A 21,832-nucleotide genomic window follows, 5' to 3' on the forward strand; every position below is an offset into this window, starting at 1 on the left:
ATTGTTATTTTAGCCCACTACAAGGTTCACTTTTTTAGAGAATGCATTATATTCTGGTCTAAGATCCAAGCAATGATAAATCCATTAATACATATTGATTATCATAATACGCACCAATATGGCAAAACAACTTTACAATTGGAGTTTAATTTGGTCATATGATAGTTTAAAAATTATAACACAGACTTTTTTTTTAATCATAATCAGTTTATCTTATTTAATCAATGCACAATTGGGCAAAGCTAGAATTAAAGTATGATTTCCCGGGACGCCTCTGGATAAGAACCTAATCTTTGGTTTAAAACAGATAGTAACATGATCGCAGGGATCTAAAGGAATTGTTTGAAACGTTTGTACACTCAACTTAATTAACAAACCAATCCAACGTAGAAAATTATAAAGTAAAATTCTTTAAAATCATCATCATAAAAACACAATTATTTGATAAGAAATTGAAAATATTCGTGAATTGGGTTTAGAAGATGGGTTGATCTTTATTCGTAGAAAATTGAAGATTATTTTCTGTCATAACAAAGGGAAGGTTGACAAGAGGAAACCAGAAAGATCAAAGATTCCATTTTGTGACAAAAAATTTGCAAAATACTTTGAACATTTTTTGTAATCCCTGTGAAAAAATTGCTGTAAAATGCAATTGAATGACAAAGGTATAAAATATTTTTTTTTGTGGGGGGGGGGGGGGGGGGGAAGGGGGTAGATTGTAAATGGGTAAATATTTTCTTTGTTTTAAGGGGGGTTTCATCTTTTTTATTTTATGAATGGTAAAACTATAAAGAGAAGGGGACAATGGGCTGTTTATCGCACTAGTGCTCAAAGTTTTATAATAACGTTTTCTTATTCGTTGGCTTAACAAACTTGGGGACTTTAGTAAATTTTGATTGGTTGATTCAATAAGTTGAGCATTCAAACGTTTCATCCACTAATTTTAATTACAGAAAGGGTAATTTTGTTTATCATCATTAAGGATTTGCTTATCCCTCAAGATCCCAGAAACTTTACAATCCCTCAAATATTTGCTAAAATAAAGCCATTCATTTAAGTTTCCATAATTGGATATATCCTGTATGCCAAAAAAGAAAATTTTGCTCATTATTTTTATAGCAAAACAAACATTTTAGGCCCTAAAAAATATCTATGTATGTGTTGTAAAGCAAAATTGGTAGTAATTTTGCCTTCTAGACCACCCCCAAAGATTTTCCCCGTCTTTAAACTTGCTTCTAGCCTCTGCAATTCATAACCTAACAAAAGCAGAAAAAGATATCCTAAATCTTATAACAAGCTCTATTAAATCTGTTTAATTCAATCTACTTAGTTTTAAGAATATATTTGAAATAAAAGTTGTCAATCTTAGATAAGCATCATAAATGTCCTGAGGTAGTTTTAAGCTATTAAATAATAAATAAAAATAAATATACTAAAAATATTACCTGTAGAAGAATGACCGCATCTCCATACTGTGCTGTGCTCTGAACAGCTGCCTTATACACAGCCTCTTCAAACTCGGGAGCATTGTCATTAGCATCCAGTATGTCAACCTGGATGGTGGCCTCGTACTTGCCCTGACCGTCAGATGCCTCCTCGCCCTCCAGGAACAGGGTGTAGAAGAAGATTGGCACCTTCTTGTTCACAAGGGTTGCCTGCAAATTATAAATAAGTTAAAATCAAGAATGGATAATAAAAAATTTAATCTTTTCAGCTCATTAACTTGAGTTGATTTATTCTCTGGCGTCTATTTTTTTTTGTTAAGCACTCTTTGCTTTAATTGAATAACATACACACAAAATAACAAGAAAGTAGCAGTGGAAATACTACAGTCTAAGAGAAATGAGACTTTTTTTGTGAAATGAATTATGAGCCAAAACCAATATAACTTAGTCATTGTGTAAAATAGTTGTGCCAAAAAACGACTTTTTAAAGAATCTTCAGAAATTATAGTTCCATGATTTATATTTTCTTCAATTGCTGCTAAATACTATTTGAACTCAGTTAACCGCATATTCATAGTGTATGTAACTATGTATATACGTACATATATTCAGACAGATATTTTAGACAGATAGATTGAGTTAAAAATTATAGAGATTAAAAATAAAAACTCATCTTGGTCTGTTAGAACAATCACGAAGAAAGGTATGCATATTTTTAAGAATTCGAACCATGTTTATTGCTGTTATTACATATTACGACAATAAATACTCTTACTTAAAATTCCTGGTCTAACTATTAAATCGTAGTCTAATTTACATATTAGGTGAATTGGGAGTGTAATACTTTTAAAATAAATCTTTTTATAAACAGCATTTTTTTTCTGAATAGGCTCATCCCTTAACCCTTTTTTTATATTTCATTGGGCAGATAACTATAGGTTTGTTGAAATATTGTTTCTAATATTATCACTTTACCAGTCTATTTTTCCACCTAGACTTATTCTCAACTCTTTTCTTGCAAATCAAAGCTACTACTGACAATGTCTGTTTGTCCGTCTGAACGATATATACGAAATATGGAAATGCTTGCTAAAATAAACATCATTTATTGGTCAGTTGGTTCATTCAGTAGGAGGTAGAAAATGGGGTTAAGGTGATGATTGTTATTTTAACCAGCTACAGGTTTCACTTTTTAATGTAAATGATAATTTTGTGTTAGATCCAAGTAATAATAAATCCAATAATAGGAATAAAACTAATATAACATTACTATAAGTAGACGAAAATGCTTTCATGATAATTTTCAATTTCTATAGGTCATTTTTTCATCTATTATCAACTCAAAGACTTTGAAATTGTTAAAGGTCACTTTGTTAAAGGTTCTTATTATCTCTTATTTTTTAATTGGACTGACTTGTACAACCCCTTTCCATTTTAAAAAATAATTTATTGAACAAGTTAGCAACTTATATCAATTAGTTTCTATTTTTGAGGGGTAGTGTTTATTGGTTAACTTTACAAGTATGGGATGTCTTAGTTATTTATGAAGTATACTGTATGCCTTTTAAGTTTATGTCTAAATGCTTAATTCTTAATTCCTAAATGTTCTTACATAAATTTTAGTATTTAAGAATTAGTAAGTGGGAGTGTGTATATGGGTAGGTGAAGGGTGGTAGGGAACTTTGACGGGGCATGGCAAGGGGGCTAAAACTAATTTATACAGCAAGCTGACACCAAAAGTATTATTATTAATATTCACTTCCCTTGTTCTCTCCTGTCCACCCCCTTGGCACGCCACTGTAAAAATTAACATTGTGTTTCTATGTATAATGTACATCCTCTAAAGGTTTTGCTAAATTAACAAACAGCATAAATCTTGTTGACCAAGGTTTCAACCCAGGGATGTAGGGGTCATTGGGCTGTTTATCACACTGTTACCCAAAGTTTTATAGTAACGCTTTCTTATTCGTTAGCTAAACAACTTTTAGGACTTTTGATAAATTTCGATTGGTTGGTTCTTTAAGTTAAATGTCCAAACTTTTCGACCACAATTGTAAGCTACAGAAGGGGTAATTTGTGTATCATCATTGGGGATGTACATCAATTTATCGGCCATTGTCTTATCCCTTTAAATCCCTGGGTTTTACCCACCACCTGTCCCCCTATTCCTACCCATCCCTACATACTATTAATAAAGCATATTCAAAGGATACAAAAGAAGCACATACATGTATTTTAAAGCAAGGCATTTCTACATATAAGAATCGTTCAAGTGATTTAAAACTTTATGACAAGATTATCAATAAGATAAGTTTTAATCTTGGAAGCGTAGCAACTCTTTAGACGTTATAATACAGTCAGTATGTCCATTTTTTACATAAAACTTTTTTTGGATGCTACTATTCTTGTTTCAAACATATACATACATATAAATTATATATCCTTTGAAGGTAAGGAAGAGGGGGAGAGTATGAGAATTTGTTTAATATCCAAGCATTATGAAAACAATGCCTCAAATATGCACGTACATGATGGTAAGGGTTTTTAAACATTTACCTTTTTTAACCCTTTTAAAAAAAAAATATTCTATAAATTTTACCCAGACAGGTATGCACTACCTATTTTCAAGATAGGTTAACGGTTAACCTATCTCAGTAAATATTAAGGTACATCTATACCTGTAATGTTATTTTTCTAGTTTCTTTAATTTTTTTCTGTGAAAAAGTTTTGCAGGACTTATTTGTGCTTATATATTGATAAATCAAATATAGAATATATAGAAATTTTAAAAATTAAAATTTGTATAGTTAACCCAAGCTGAAATGTAATATTTTGGCAATGCAATTAATGAATGTATTTAGCTTTTTATATGATAATGTGCATTTCCCTTCGTATACAAACATTTACCATCAATATGGAGATTTTAGGATCCTCATAGATGTACCTTTCATACAAATAAGTTTTCCCATTGATCACATAGGTTAATATATCTCAGTTGATAAGTATACCAAACTAGTGCTACTTATATTGACAAAGGAAAATTTGTCGTCTATTTAGATTGCTTATATGGATCTCATTTATTAGTCAATTCGTTCATCCAGTAGGATGGGAGGGGGTTGGGTAAAGAGGGTGATTGGGGGTATCGTTTTTAAGCCAGCTGCGAGCTTTAACAGAGTACATGAAAACCTGGTGCAACATCCAATTAATAATATAACGACTGTCCCAAATTATATGAACTTCTGGTAGAGAAATGTTGCATCTATTTTATGTTATATTAGCATGCAAGCAAAACAAAAAAAAAGCATTTTCTGGTTAATCCATAAGTTAGTAATTTAACAAGGATGATAACATCCATAGGTAGCGAAGCCTAAAAAATCAATAATTCACTCAAATAAGAGCGTTATTGACAAACAGATGGACCAAAAGAGTTAAGGAGTAGATGCTCATTGTTCAGTGGAATCTTCAATACAAAATTTAGATTACTTTCTTTATTATAGGCTGATAAACACAATTCATTCGATAACTTCCATTAAATATATAGCCTTACGGATAGGCTGACGAACGTACATACAAAGCGGTGTTACAGTGTAGCTTTACTACTAAAAAATGCAAAAGTAATTGAATAAATTAACATGAACAATCTTTATATTTACTTTATAAAGAAGAGGTATTTGAGGAAGACAAGGGTGGTAATAGAATTTAAAAAGCTTAAATCAACATTATGTTGCATGTAAATGCAAACTACTTTAATTCAGGATTTAATCAGATAAATTTTCACTTAACCAGACAAAATAAAAGGTGTTATTTTTATGAAAAAATTTGCGTAAAGTTGTTGTTCGACAGTTTCTATTTTCCATGTTTCTAAAAATTTAACTTTAAAGCACATTTTTTTTCACAAAAAAATCAAATATTAGATTTTAGTCTCAAAGAATTCCTTTTATTAACATGATAGCTTTTTATATCTTTCTTGAATAATTTGTTAACTAAAAATAACATAAAATTGGAAACGTGTTGTTCCAATTGATTTAAAGTCAGTGATAAAAGATAATTCTTGAAGAAATACATTTTTGATGCAATTGGTCATTAATTAATATGTTAATCATTAGAAATATTAGATTCGTCCTTTTGTAAGATATGAATTAGCTTAATATTCATTCATTTTTGATCGGCGGATATAACAATAAAAATTCTAACATGTGCATAGCAATAGGTTTTAATCCTATGTTATTAAATTTTATTGCATTTTTTGCTTAAGGCTATTAAATTAATGGTTATTTCTAATAATGGTTGTATTGAATTTAATGCATTTTATTGGTTGAATACCAAGGCTCGGCAGACGTAATTAGTAGCTACAATCGCAAGTTTTTTAGTCGCAGCTGAAGTGCTATATTTTTTTGACTGCTGCACTATTTGCCGAAAAATCTGGCGGATTGCGAATAACCTACAGACTTCTCTATTTTGGTATGCTACAACAGAAATCCAGTAATTAAGTAAAAATAGACGTCAATTTGTTTTCAATTTTCAGCCGCATTTAAGCCGCCAAAAATTGTACTGGCTGTCAAACCCTGGTTGAATCCTCTTGTATGATGCATAGAAAGCATAATAAAGAATACTTAGATTTCCCAAAGATGGCATTTATATGCAATTTCTGTGCACTTAGATCTGCAAAATAGGCGTCAAACGACGTCATTATTAGCATTGTAGGCTTTTAAATATTTACAAATATAGGCGGATGCGTTTTAGACAGTATTATTACATTTTTAAAGATATTTGTAAGGCTAGATAATTTCACTTTATACAAAGTCACTCAAAAATCAGCCAAGTGACGTCATAAAAATGAAATTATCCATCTCTTATTTAGGGGTTTTCTTTCCCACTTCTTCTCTCATCTCCCTCAGTTTTATGACGTCAGGTGACTTTGTCCCCCTAAATTAACGTCATACTAAAAAAACTAAATTTAAAACACCTGTTTATGGAATACATTTTTGATTTTTATGTGTTTGTCTGTTTGTCAGCATATGTATCTATCTATTGATGTGCCATGTAGCCAACAAATTATTGACTAAATTTAACTTGTTCTGAATATCTGACATATTCCTCACATGTGAAGATGTAGCAATGGATGTAGAATATACGTGGATATTATGTCAGGGAAAAAATTGTCGTCAGTTTCTCTTGCTAACTTGGAACTCGTTTATTGCTCCGTTTGTTCATCCAGTGTGAAGGGAAGGGATTGGGTAAAGTGTGTGGAAATCATTATTTTGGCCCGCTTAAAGTTTAATTTTTTAAAAGCTAGAAGATGAAAATCTTGTGTAAGATCCAAGTATTAATATATCCATTGATGTAGCCTAGTATAGTCAGTTTCAAATCTTTCACATATGTGGAAACAAGCACACACCAGGGATATAAAGGGATAAGACAATGGCTGATAAATAGATGTACATCTCCTATGATGATACACAAAATTAACCCTTCTATAGATTACAATTAGTGGTTAAGGAGTTTGTACACTCAACTTAATAAAACAAACCTATGTCCAAATTATTTTTCTCTATGAATTCTTTCTATTGATTCATTACGATCATTAAGAAAAGTAAAATTTTGTTGAATCTAGCTTTAATTCAATGTATTATCTTTTTCAGATATCTTTTTTTCAATTTTTGATTTCTGTTTATGTCTTTATTGGGGTAAATATTATAAAATTTCTGAAGCTAACATAAGAATTATGGAATCCTAAGTCATAAATATTTCTTTATATTTATGTAAGGTAAGGAAACCCTAACTTCTATGCTAGTCTAGAAAATTTATAAGACATGGATACAATCTTTTTTGTAATTAAAAATCTTTTCTTTCTTTCATTTCCCCAAATTTTTATTTTTTAAATTTATAATCTATATCTGGTATATGTAGAACCAAAACCACGCAATAATGATTTCCTTGAGGTTATGTATTTCATGGTGCTCCCACCCACTAGCAATGCTAAAATTAAGCAGTTTTATACTGTACACTTTTAATAGAATTAAGTTTAAATAATCTTTCATTGACCCATCCCTGCTATTCTGCAAATGCAGAAAATTGCATTAAAGACTTGCCTGAAAGAAAGTTGGCCTTAAATATAATTTCTTCCGTTTCTTAACCCGGCCCTTTGTGATTATTGATTGATAAATTATTAAGAAAATGAAAACAGCAACAAATTTTCACTTTGTTCGGACACCAAGTGATGTTGAATGAAGTTGATGGAAATTATGGAAATGTTGAAAATTATTTGAATCCCCCCCCATAAATTATTGGAAAAACTGGCACACATAAGCATAAAAACAAGGGCAAATATGTCAACAACGATTAAGCATTTAAAACCATTTCTAAGCACACCTTTTTATATTTATGATAAAAGTAGAAAAAAAATTAAATTTAACTAGCGTTATTAAGGAGATACGGAAAGTGTCAAGTGTAACGTAATAAAAATACGTCTAAATCCATCTCTTTTTATAAGTTTCCTTCCCGTTTCTCCTCTCATCTTTCCTTTTCAGACGTGTTTTTTATGCGTCACACATGACACTTTCCGTATCTCCGTTTTAAGCTTCACATTTTAATTATTTATAGTGTATTTAAAAAAATTAGTTTTGCTTCGCCAAAAGTATAATATTTGATTCTTGTTTAAAATGTCTGATACTCAACATTTAAGTATCCCTATACAAAATCAAGACAATTTAGCCATGTCAGGAATACAGGGATAAGTGAAACGAAGATTAATTTACTGCCAAAAATTAAAAAAAATACATTTTGTGACAAATGTTAATATATATAATTATCGGGAAGCTAAATATATTTTTACTTGAACTTTTACCTAATTTGAAGTCATAGTTTGAATTTTTCATTTTCCAGTATGACTTTAAAATCGATTAATATCCGCTGGATTAGAATTGGTTCTCGGCCATACTGAAAAATAACGTATAGCATCGCATTACAGACAATTTTTCACGAAAATTAAAATAAAGAATAATAAAATTAATACCAGTTTTGTAAACCCCGGAGGTATTAATCTTATAATTTTTAATTTCAATATCCGCGGAAAGCTGTCTGTAATACGATGCGAAAAATAACTACTCTAGTTACCTATCCCTTATTCCTGAAGCTAAAAGGAACCTTGTAGAAGTTTTTTTATGCATAAAAATGACATTAGCTGATCAGACTAAGGACATCGAGGGGATTTTTAATGATATAAAATGTTGAAATGCTCAGCGGTTACCAAAATCAGAAATGAGTAACCCACGGAGATACAAACATTAAACATTATTATAAAATATTATAATCTTTTTTTCCCTTTTATAAATTGTTTATCTATCATGAAAGCGATTTTGATTACATACAAATTTTAGAGAGAGAGAGAAAACAATTATAAAAAAAGATAGATTTAGAGACAGAAATCTACTTAAAAATAAAGGGGAAAGAAAATAGAGAAAGAAATACACAAAAAAGAAATATGAAAAAAGCATGTAAAAGATTTATAAAAAAAATAAGAGATAGCTTGAAAGATACTGTATTCTTACATTGTCAAAAATCAAAACAAAACAGAATTCCAACCCCACGAAGTTTTAAAGACGTGTGTATTTATGTATGTACATGTGTAAATATTTTCTTGCTCTCCACTTTTTTCCCCTCTCTCTTTCTTATTATAAATAAAAATATTTCAAACACTTTTACTCCTTTGAAATGCGTACTTAGATGAGAAGAAAAGTTGTAAATAAGCATAAATATGACAGCACTTCCTCTCTACTAACCTTCACTGTCAGTGTGTAGGAGTTCTTCACTTCTCTGTCAGGGCTGCCAGTCAGAATAAGGTTGCCAGTCGCCTCCTGGATGCCGAACAGGCCGTAGTTGTTGCCGACCAGGCGCAGGTTCACGTTCTCCAGGTCTGTCATCAGCTCCGGGCCAAGAGAGAGGATGGAGGTGAGCGGGGTTGTGTTCTCCATCACCTGCACCTTGTACACGCGCTGTCGGAAAATGCCACCACCTTCGAGCAACAGCTTTTTGGGGTCAGTGCCGCCGCCGTTAGACGGTGATCCAACCGATGGATTAAACCGCGGCGTTTCTGGGATATTTGGCGGCAACGGTGGGTTTACAGTAAACTGCGATGTCGCGGATGGCGGCGGTGGGGCCGGCACCGGCAAGGACGGCTGGGTGGCGGCCACATTGGGCGGATAATCGGTGAGGATAATATGTATGAAGGCTGTACCAGATCTGATGGGCTTACCGTGATCCGCAGCTTCCACAGATATGTTCGAGTTCCGCTCTGAAATGTTTTTATAATAGCAATTATCATTGGTTTCATATCATATCATACACATTCTCCAAATTATAGGGATTAAACCAAAACTTTAATCAATAAAAGAAGTTTAATTTTCGTGGGAAAACCGGAAATGAGGCCAATGGTAAAACTTGCCCAATATTTGATTGTTTTTTGGTTATTATTTTATCGGGGTATGTAGGGGGGAGAAAGGGGGTGGGGTGAGTATAAAATAATCTTTTATATGCTTTAAATGGATGTGGGATTTAAACAAGGTATTTTAAAGCAAAACAGGCTAAAATGGGCTATTATTATTTCTGTGTTTTAAAGTTATTGATTGAATACACACAAAAACAAACTTTTACTTTAAAACTCACTGTATGTAATTAATACATTATAGAAACTGCTGAAATGCTGTATAGTATGGTTAGTGAAGGCGTTAGTGATCGTTTTCTAAAAGGACGTAAGATCGTAACTTACATATAGAAAAGCTGCACTACTTAAAATTATGATTTAATGACGAACTTACCAATTTTAACAAGAGAAGTGACAATGCCAGTCTCCGGATGAATATAAAACATATTCTGATGATCCAACAGCTTGAATCCAATCAATCCATTGCCGAGGGATCTGTCGTCTGTGTCGTTGGCCAGAACCCTGGCCACTTGGACACCTGGCTCTATGTAGGGCTGTCTTATGAGAGTGGTGTACACGGGGATGGTGTGGATACCCCCTGACTGCATCAACCTGTCGTAGCCGTAGAATATCGGCTGGTTGTCGTTCACATCAAGAATCTCAACGGTCACATTAACATCGGACACAAGCCGTCGTTCGCCATGATCAGACGCCTCGACCGTTAAAAACATAGTCTGTGTCCGCTCTCGATCTAGTAGGCCTGTCACACTTATAGCACCAGACTTGCTGTCAATCTTGAAAATGGCATCACCAGCCCCGATAACTTTAGCCAGGCTGTAGGTGATCAAACCGTTGTCGTAGAAATCATCATCTTGAGCCGACACAACACCAACATCTGTCTCAAAATAATCTCCCTCGAGGATACGGAATGAATATTCACTTTTGTCAAATACGGGCTTATTATTGTTGATGTCATTAACTCGTAGAATTATTTGGGTGATTGTTGATAATCCCCCCTCGTCCTGGGCGGATATGTTAAGCACATAACTAGTTTTAGCCTCAACTTGACGTTTCACCATAATATCGCCAGAAGTTTCTTCGACAAAGAAACGATCCTTAGCAGGAGGTGACTTCCTTGGTTCCATATGCGTTGCTTCTTCAGAGATGAGACTGTAAATAAGACCAGCTTTCCGGTTATCTCGATCCTCGGCCAGGACGCGGGCAATTCTAGTGCCAGGCGGCACAGTTTCGGCCATGTCGAGGACTGGAGCGCCGACTCCGTCGCCCACCCAGACCTTATCCTTGGCCACTGACACCAGCCTGCTATCAAGCACTTGGAGCTTCAGGAATTTAGGGTGGTGGTCATTAGTATCGGTCACATGAATGACCAACTGGGCCTCGCCAATATGACCAGCAGAATCAGTTGCCCGGAGTCGCAGGTAGTAAACTTCCTTCTCCTGTCTATCCAGTTGTTCATCTACCAACGAAACTCCACCGGTGGCAGAATCAAATTTAAACTTTTCACTGCCCTTGCCGTATATCTCAATCTTGACCTGAGCAGCGTCAATGATATCAGGGTCCGAGGCGTTAATGGGCTTTGTGAGCTGGACCTGGGTGCCGGCTCTGGAGTTCCTGGCCACATGGCCCTGGTACACGTGCTGCTCAAACACAGGGCTGTTGTCGTTCACATCGGTAACCTTGATCTGAAAATAGAATAAAAATATCATTTAACATTTATTGGTATGTCACAGATTGAGAGGCAATTGAAATTGTCCAAAGAAAATTTAAAAAAAAATTATAAACCTAGACAATGTTTTTTTTGTATGTTTCTGCTTACAACTGTCTATAAAAGCATAAAAGGAAGAACTATCTTTGCATATACATATTTAAAATCTTTCAAGTATACAATTTGATACAAATAGACTTATTTTCTGTTTCCGTCGTAAATTTTGACGTATAAAAATTTTCAATTTTGAAAAAAAAAATTCTAGGAGGATAATACCTAAATTTTTCAAACTTAAAACTTTATAGAATAGTTAGAAAATGCTGATTTTATCTTTTTGCTGCTTTTTCAAAAAATATTAATCATGACGTAAAAAGATAAAACGTAGTAAAACACTCGTTTAACCCAAAGTTAAAGGGATAGGCCACTAAAAAAAATTTTGAATTTAAAAATTAATTTCTCGTATTGCTCCGAATCCGATTAATTTCTGCTGGATTTAAATCGGTTCTGACCTAAATTAAAAATTTTATATTGTATATAATTATTATACATTATACAGAATTTTCTTCGAATTTTAAAATTAATCTACGTTTTGTTGACCCGGATCTTTAGCAAACTTGTAATCAAACCAAATTATTTTCATTTTTCAATCCACGGAAATCTGTCTTTAATACTATGTGATAAATAATTATCATAATATCATAATTTTTTTGGGGGAAAGAATAATTAATTGTCAAAGATCCTCTTTTTCCCTGATTAACCTCAATAATCAGATCAAACCACAACCCGTAAAATGCATTTCATACCTTTTAAAACAAAAAACATTTTAACAATAAGACTTCATATTAATAAAGAAAAGAAGTAAAAAATGCTGAAAAATTTCACCTTTATGTTTGACAAATTGTTTAAAAGATTTTAAATGTTCGACCTTAACACTATGTAGGAGGGGTTAGATCACAAAACCGTAAATTTAGTTGTTGATTTTAATTAGACGACCGAGAAACTGCATATATTTTATTTATATTTAGATTCATGGGTTGGATCAATATCTATAAATGATTTCAATCTCAAGACTATATTAAATATTATGAATTATGGGGGATAAGAAGGGTTGTAGATTAAACAAACTAGAATTGCTCTTCCATTTCTAGGGGTTTTTAGATTTCATTATAAGTCATTATTTTTTTTGCATGATTTAGAAAACACTTTTGTGATATATTTTGATGTGGTACACACATATCCATTGATGGGAAACAATTAAAGTCGTGTGAGGGTGTCTCCCGAGATATCATAATCACATCATTCACCTCCACAGATCAAAGAAAGTTTACAAATAGAATTCAATCCAGGTATTAAAAGTGTAATTGTATCCACAGAAAAATTATTCAAAAGTGGTTAGGTTAAGTTTGGTTAGTGGATGAAATCCCGTGTGTGTGCAAATTAAATAAACTCCAAGATGACATCTCCTCCTGCTATTGGCTAGATTTCAGTGGTTCTTAAAATACTTATTCAAAACAAAACTCTAGAATTCTAAAAATATACATACTAATTTTCTATAAACGATGAAGTGGGTAAAAATATTAGAAAGACCAAATCAAAAAAGTAACATTTAAAAATAATCATAAAAACTTAATATGAATTGATATTTCTAATACTTATTGTTAAATAGTTCTTAGTTCTATTTATTATTATTCTATGCTATTGCTTATAGATACAATAATAATAATAATAATTTCATAATCGTAAAACCAAAAGGATATAGACTCGAAGAGTCTAACTTGGGTTTACAAGGATAGGTGAATGGAAGGCAAATTAACAATTATGGAAATAAGGAACTAAACAGAAAGTCTCTGTGATGATTTTGACATTGGTAAAAATAAGCAGGTAATAATACTGTTGTTAAAAAACATAAAAAATACACGATGCTATCCACAAAAAAACCATACAGCTCAAAAGTAGAAATAAATTTACATCTAATTCTTGTCAACCTCCTATGGTCCTTTCTAAACAAAAGTTTGTTTGAAACTTAAAAAAGACAAATAAATATTAATTACCCACCTTAACTTGGAAAGCTTGTTGGGATCTGAACCCCCTCGGCAATCCCCTGCGTCCGGCCAGCACAGTGAACATATACGAGTCCCTTTCCTCTCGGTCCAGTGGTCCCTTAGTGTAGAGAAGACCCTCCTCCGTCAGGTAGAACTTCTCCTTCCCCTCCTCGTTGGCGATCATGTGCACGGCGTTCTTAGTCTCGGAGATCAAGTCGGACAGGTTGGCTACAATTCCACCTAGAACAAAAAAAATGAATTAATTTTTTTAAAAGACCTATACCAAATATCCTTTTAAAAACACTATTTTTATCCCCTTTGGGAGTTTTTTTCCCTGTATGGCTTTCCCCAACCCAATTTAATATCATTAATAAGACAGGTTGTAAATATTCGCAACAGACATTAAATCATAAATTTAATTAATAAATTGGAAGGTGGGATTGAAAAAATATTCGAGGCAAATTTTTGCACATTATTTGTATTTTCAATAAAAATTTCAACAGCTTTACATATTTCCCTAATTAAACAAGGACAATAAAGTCCATTATATCATTAGCAATAGCAATCTAACAAAAGTTTAAACGATTTACATCTAGTTAGTTAGATGGCTCTATAAGTAAGAAATCTTTGATTTTCAGTTTAAAATCCGTCAAAAAGAAGATATTATTCGTCTTTACGGACAAGGTAACGAAAAGCCAAATGATGCTAGGGTTCCACGCCAAACGTAGGAGTCCCAAACGTAGGAGTGGAAAACATCGGAGTGGACAAACGCAGGAGTCCCAAACGTCGGAGTGGGAAAACGGTCCCGTTATTTTTCTTAGTTTGGTTAGGTTATTGGCCAGGGGGCCGAGCGCTGCGGCCATAGTCATTATTTTGTAGACAGGGGTATAAAAAAAATCAAAATTGTCATATTATTAAAATAGCGGACACTCCCAGGTTTTACATAAGCAATATCCACTCCGACGTTTGTCCCACTCTTACGTTTGTCCACTCCGACGTTTGGGACTCCTGCGTTTGTCCACTTCGACGTTTGGGACACCTACGTTTGGGGTCGGACCAATGCTAGTCATAGAGTGGCTGCAGTACTAATATATATATATAATAATGCAAAGCATCGTAAAAAATGTTAAGTTAAGTTTGTTTAAGGAAATGTAATAATATGAATATTATATTTTTGTGGTTATACAGTTAGATAAAGTAGAGCACGCAATTTTATAGTTCCTCTCATAAATGGATGTAAAATATACGGGGATATTTTGACAGGAGAAAAATTGTTGTCAATTTAGGTTCGAATTTCTCCTCGCATTTATTGGTCGGGCGGTTTATCCAGTAGGAAGTGAGGGGATTGGGGAGATCGTTATTTTAGTCCGCTACAGAGTTCACTTTTTAAAGAACATGAAAATCTGGTATAATATCCAAGTGATAATAAATCCATTCTTTCATATGGAGTCACAATACATTTCAACTTTTTCATTTTTCTTGGAAACAAGGACTGCATAATCATATGGATTAGTTGCATAGCTTTTTGCAAAGTAATTATTAGATTTTAAGCTTCAAATAAAAAAAATTCTTTTTTTAGAAAGAATAACATGGATAAACTAAGACTTTTTGTATTAATTTAAAAATAATTTTTGTAAAACTTTGCAAGACATTGTTTTCCTTCACCGATTGGAACAAGTTTGAATCCAGCGGAAACGAAGCAGATTCTAAGCCAAAAGGGAAAAAAAATTCTCTTTGCCAAGTATTGTAGAAAAGATAGTTTAATCTCCCATTAACCTTTTCATGTGTCCTAAAAGAAGAAGCTGTTTATACTGGCTTTAAAAATGAGCCCATACTGGCCTACTATTGGTCAATTAAAATGTATACTGGCCTGCCATTAGTAATTTAGTCTGTGTATTGACCTATCATTGGTCATTTGTATTGTTTGACGTTATTGTTTTTATATGTGCTATTAAGAGCTTCCTAAAAGTGTTTTTTACGGTTTATTTTCCCAATTTTCTGGCATTTAAAGTAAACTTTGTTACAAAATTATTATTAAACGTATTCGATAGAAGAAGGCTAATCAAAATTAAAAAATATGTAATAAGTTTAAAAGAAATAAAACTATATTAAAACTTCTTTTTGGTATATGTTTAAATTTTTTAAAAGCGAAGCTTTTCTATAATTAGGGTCGGTCCGTCCGTCAGTCCGTCCGAGATAGTTAGCTTTTATTCGTTAATTTAGGCATGTTAGAATTGTCCTATCGATTTCAAACTTTGCATGGTTATTCCTGTAGTAGTAAGGTACGATTTAGAAAGCGTAGCAACTCTATAATCGTTACCAGAATGTCCGTACGTCCATTTTAAACATGTTGATTTTTTTACTTTTTTAATAACATTTTTTTATGTGATAAAATCATCCGATTGATCTGATTTTTTTATTACTGATTCCTGTTACTATAAGGTACAATATTATGAGCGAAGCATCTCTATTATCAAGTATTAAAAATGTCAGTATGTCCTTAAACAGAATTCTGTATTTAAGAAGTTTTGCAACAAATTTACGTATAATTTTGTCAAACCTTATATTTTCATATTTTGTATATTCAGTTCTGACACTCAACAAAAGTTAATGTTCGTCTGTCATATCGTTTCAGAGCTTCGCTTTTATGGATGTTGTCATCCTTGTTTTTAACTAAAAGAAATTATAATTTTGATAAATATAACAGTGTATATACATATAATGAAATATAACTTCCTGAAGCTGTTTAGGTTATAAATTATAATATTATAATAGTATGCCTAATTATTTTAATAATTAACTTAATGTAAATTTCCTACTGCTTAGGCTTAATCAACAAATTCATTATGTACACAAAATTTTTATAGGTGCTCCTTCTTTCTAGTTTAAACTTTTAATATATCTTAATATAAAAAAAAAAAATTTAGAAGTATATAATTATTTCCAAAAGTAGCAAAGTAAAATGAGCGGTAAATTTTTTTCTTGAAAAAAGAACAATAAAAACAACCTACTCTTTTTTGCATTTGAATTAAACTGACTAAAATCTCTAGATTGTTGCTTTTAAAAATGTATCAATAGAAAAATAGGTAACATATATAAAAAGTTTTGTAAGAGACTCTTTAAACTTAAAAGGTCTCACAAAATTCTCATTTTTTGGTAGTTTTGTAAGAATAAATATTATGCATACACACACATACCAACACACACGCACGCGCGCGCACACAATTGCTGTCGCTTTTAATATGTTCGCTCACCTTGAGTTTTAATAAGGATATGCTAATTAAGACTTTTATACTTTATGCCATTTTTTAGAACTAAATTATTCGGAGATATTTTATAATTAATAACTATGGCCAATTTAATGGTCAAATATTCAAAGTTGAAAATTGTTTTAACGTTTACCAAAGCAATTATAGGGCTTTTAAGGACTTGAATAAAAGTTGTGTATTTAAATTGATGATGAAATTTTCGGTTTAAAAATGAATATTAAATAAAAACCAACAATCAATCATATAAAAAGTTTTACATGAGCATCAACGCTACTAAACACATAATAAAAACACAAATAAATAAACAATGTACATGAGTGTAACTTTGTATTTTATCTGCAGCTTCAGGGATCCTAGGGGATAAGACAATCCACAATAAATTGATATGAATCCCCAATGATAATGAACAAAATTAACACTTCTGTAGATTGAAATTATAGGTTTGGAACTTTTACCACCGCTATTTTGGAACCAACAAATTAATAAAAGTAACCAAAATTTTAGAGTCAACGAATATAAAACAAAGTTATAAAACTTTGGGTACTAGTATAATTTACAATCCAATATCCCCTCCCTCCCTAGTGGTACCTGAATAATATTTCAATTTTATAAATGATCTCAGTTGAATAAATTTCTTCAATGACTGTAATATATTCAATGAAGAACGTGGGTTGAATAATGTTGCCACATTTTGATTGTGTTTATTCTTCATTGCTTCTCAAAACATATATTTCCTGTTTATTCGCTTGTCAAATTAAAACCTTAATACTGCTACTAGCTAAATATGGCGATTAAACAATACTATAATACTGTAAGTGGCCGAATTTGCTGCAGCAAGACGCGGATAAAAAAAATAATACTGTACATTTTTAAATCTAGAAAGTATGAAGGATATTTTACATAGTGTTCTTGGCTCTAAAAATTTGGCCCATTTAGACAAGTTATTAAAAAATATAGCTTTTTTACATTTTATTAGCGGAGCTAGCCTATGAATTAACGTGTCTGTTTGTCTTGCACACTATATTTGACCCATTTTCACTATTTTGCTATCCCACTAAATCCTACTTAAATCCCACTTAAATGATGACACAAAAATTACCTTCAACATTCTCAGCGACGGTGAAATTGAAAATCTTTGGCACATCATGTTCTTGTTGGTCGAGCTGATCCGTCTCCCTGACGAGTCTGACGCTCAGCTGCGTAGAGATCTCATTGTCTCCGTCCTTGGCGACCACGAGCACGCTGTAGTGCTCCTTCCACTCCTCGTCCTTCCTCACCCCCACAACGGTTACAACTCCGGTCTCGGTGTCAATCTCGAACGGTACTGAAAAAAAGTGCAGAAATAAAATAATCAGTTTATTTTAGCCTCCAAAATTTATCATACATATATTTGTTATAAATAAGAAAACTTACAAAATCGTACAAAAGTCAAATTATTAAAACAGGAAAAGAATCTTTATTTTCAACTTTAATAGATTTTTAAAAGATTGGAACAGGGGTATCGATAAACCTCTGACAAAAAAAATACAGGAAAAAATCAGAGTATCAGAGTATCTTTCAATTCATGAGTATCTAAGATTAAAAAATAAAAAAAAATTAAAAAAAATTTAATAAAACTGGAAGCATAGAAAATTGCACTACAGAAACAAATATAACGCATGTGCAATTAATTAGCAATCATTCTTAATCTATCTAATTAGCTATCTTAATCTTCTATCTAATTAGCTATCTAAATTTTAATCTAAAGCACAACCTGATTTCTGTTAAGATAAGATATTTGTGGACCTACTTGGTAGTTTTTCAAATTGATTAATTTACTTTGGCAATTTTGTAACTATAAAATAGTTGCTACTTAGTACTTATGTTATAGGTTAGAAATTAGAAATTTAAAATCGATAGGCCAATTCAAACATGCTTAACGAACAGAGCTATCAATTATACACGTACGGACGGACAAACCCTAAATATGTTAAAAAATAATCGCAAACTTACTTTTAGCATTGTAGTTATGTTTTAGCTGAAACCTGGTTGATTCTGACTCCATATTGGAGGTTTGTACAGCTCCAATGAAGGATCCCAGGTCACTTGTCTGCGCAGGATCCAGCCACCACTCGTACGGGGCTCCAACAAACCTTCCTTCCACCTGTACGTCTGGCCACTGAAAAATATTAAAATATAAAATAAAGAATTAAGTGAAGACAATTTTAGTTTTGATAAAGCTACTCGGCAACCAGGTTTTGTCCGTCTAAATGCTAATAGTCAGTTGTTACTGTGCTATGGACATAATTGTCCTTGTTGATATAGTAGAGAACCCGATCGGTTCAGCAGTTAGCGAGATCCTTCGCTTCAAACAAACAGACAAACAGACACACAGACAAACAAACAGACAAACAGACAGACATCGTTCTACTTTGTATTATAGATGATAGTATTGTATGGTTCTTACATGTTTTAAAAGTAAATTGAAAAGAATTTTTATTTTATTTTTTTTACATGGTGTGTTTGATATGTGTCTTTTTAGTAAGAAAGATTCATTTGACCACGTGCAAAAAAAGAAGCTTATGTATAATTGAGGCATTGTAGTATGTTCATTAGACAGCAACTCAACGATTCTCTATATCTCTCTGTGCAGTTTAATTAGCTCTTTATCTTTACTTACATATTGTCGTTTGTTACTTAAGAAATATATTTACTGAATACTTTATAAGCTGTTACTGATTTTTACTGTAATGCAATATTCTTTTCCATATTAACCATTGAATATTTTTGCAGTGTTAATATTGAATAAAATTGTCCTTGGTTTCCGTACGAGGCGTGCAACTTTTTTCTTTAGGCGTAAACAATCGGTGATATAAAATTGTTTGAGCTTTTGAGTGACTGTTTACAAATACTGCCGCAATTCATGAATTTATGGATACGATGTAATCATGATTTTTGGTGATCTGCAAAAAATATTCTTTTAATGGTCGATTTACTTTTACTTACAATATTCTAAGAAGTTTCCCTGCTAGAATATGATTCAAAAACACAATACAATAATGTTTTTAAGAAATAACAATAAAGCTTAATACAGCGAAAACTTGGACCAAGAACAGCCAAGTTAGATCTAATGAAACCTTACTGATAGAACAGTAGCTGCCACAAAAAAAACTATGATAAAAATAAACATTAAAAGCGGCTTTAAATTTTATAAATAAATTTTAATTCATCCCTTTCCTTCCTGTATGGAACTACTGTGCGCGCGTGTCCCCAGCCGAAAACGTCAAACCTTTTTGGGATTATTTTGACTTCAGATTCCTTATAAAAATACCTATTCAATCAACTTGGATGCCTTACTAACTCACAAACACACACGCACACACACACACACACACACACACATGCACACATGCACACAGACACACAAAATAAATATTAACTTAAATCCACCCATTACAAGCTTATATTTATGTTGTTCTAAGAATTAAGATTGGTAGCTACACATATGGACATAGTATTTTAAATATCAGAATATTTGGCAGGGGGAGATCAATGAAATATTATCTTTCTCCTGTTTTCAAAGGAAAAAATATTTTTGTGTAAAGCTTAATTAAAAATATTATATTTTTAGTCGACAATTATTGAAAAACAAGGATGACATCATCCTAGCAAAACACAAACAAATCATTGAAGGACAAACAGGCAAAGTAATTTAAACAGCATCTGTTCAGTGGACATAAAAAAGAGGGAGAGAAAAAATGGATAAGAAAACTATCACGAAACCTTTGCATATCAATATATTAATGTCTCTTGTAGCATGACCGAAAGACTAACTAACCAAGTAAAATGTATACTTGATGCTCTTTAAGGTATCTTCACTTTCTTTTCTCTCATAACTAACGGACTGACGAACGGACCAAGAGACAAAGATAATCATAGAGTAGCTTTGCTAAAAACAATTTTCAAAGAGCAATATATGAATAAAAGAGTAGAAGAAAACTTAGACTATATATTAGACAAATAAAATAAAGTAAGATATCATATGTGAAATAGACGGTGCAGTTTACATCAAAAGTATAACATTCAAGTGTCTAGCTTGAAGATGGCGGTTTCCAAAAAACCTCAATTACTTAGGTATCTCTATAGAATACTAGCCTAGTCTACAAACTAGAGTGGTGTAATAAATTTGCATGAAAAATGTGTATAACCTAATTTATATGATATTGGTGTAAACCGATCATTATACCATCATACCAATAGTGGGCTGCTTACATTACAACTAATTATCATTTTAACAAAAAATAATATCCATAAAAAGTTTGTTTTTAAAGATGACAATATAATACTAATAAGCCTTTAAAATATAGTTTTGAGATTATTGTATTGCAAATAAGCTACTTTTATGTTAATTTATTTTTTCTTCTTAAAATTTATTATTGTTTTAAATTGTAATCCATAAACATTACCAAAACTTCAAATCTCACAAAAGAAAACAAATTGCTTTTTTTAAATGCAATATTTTTGTAGTTTTACAAGAAGTGAATTCAATATTGACGTAACCATTGATTTAAGCCGAGCTTAATCAAAATATTTTCCCAGATAAAAATCCATCTCATATCATGTATCTCAAGTCTTTTATACGTCTAGATATTTCATATTTGCAAATTATTATCAAATATACATACATTTTGACAGTTAAAAATGTCACAAATTATATATAATATTTTTTTTTGTAAAATGATAAGATGTTTGTATTTTTGTTTGTTATGAGAATATTACATGATTTTTGCATGGGCGTGCATGAAGCACTTTGAGAATTTATTATCCAAAAGTGAATTCGAAATTTTTTGTAAGAAGGGTGCTAAATTGGTTGTTTTTTTAGGAGTGTTTTAACCCCCTCCCCCAACGCCCCTGTACATAAAGTATACAATGAAAGGGTCTAGAAATAA

At 32.0% G+C, this 21,832-nt stretch overlaps 1 protein-coding gene across 1 annotated transcript in view; it reads right to left on the reverse strand.

Moving 5' to 3' along the window:
- Positions 1-21,832, reverse strand: part of Cad89D (cadherin 89D) — a 153,213-nt gene that overhangs the window by 49,796 nt on the left and 81,585 nt on the right. Inside the window, exons 10-15 of the mRNA XM_080156463.1 lie at positions 18,897-19,062; positions 18,004-18,228; positions 13,649-13,875; positions 10,262-11,570; positions 9,227-9,738; positions 1,446-1,655 (exon numbers count right to left, since the gene is read on the reverse strand). Of these exons, the coding sequence (XP_080012589.1) occupies positions 1,446-1,655; positions 9,227-9,738; positions 10,262-11,570; positions 13,649-13,875; positions 18,004-18,228; positions 18,897-19,062 (2,649 nt within the window). The remainder of the gene's footprint in view (positions 1-1,445; positions 1,656-9,226; positions 9,739-10,261; positions 11,571-13,648; positions 13,876-18,003; positions 18,229-18,896; positions 19,063-21,832) is intronic.

Source organism: Acartia tonsa, chromosome 4 (assembly GCF_053477335.1).
Source record: "Acartia tonsa isolate MP-2025a chromosome 4, ASM5347733v1, whole genome shotgun sequence".
NCBI lineage: Eukaryota > Metazoa > Arthropoda > Copepoda > Calanoida > Acartiidae > Acartia > Acartia tonsa.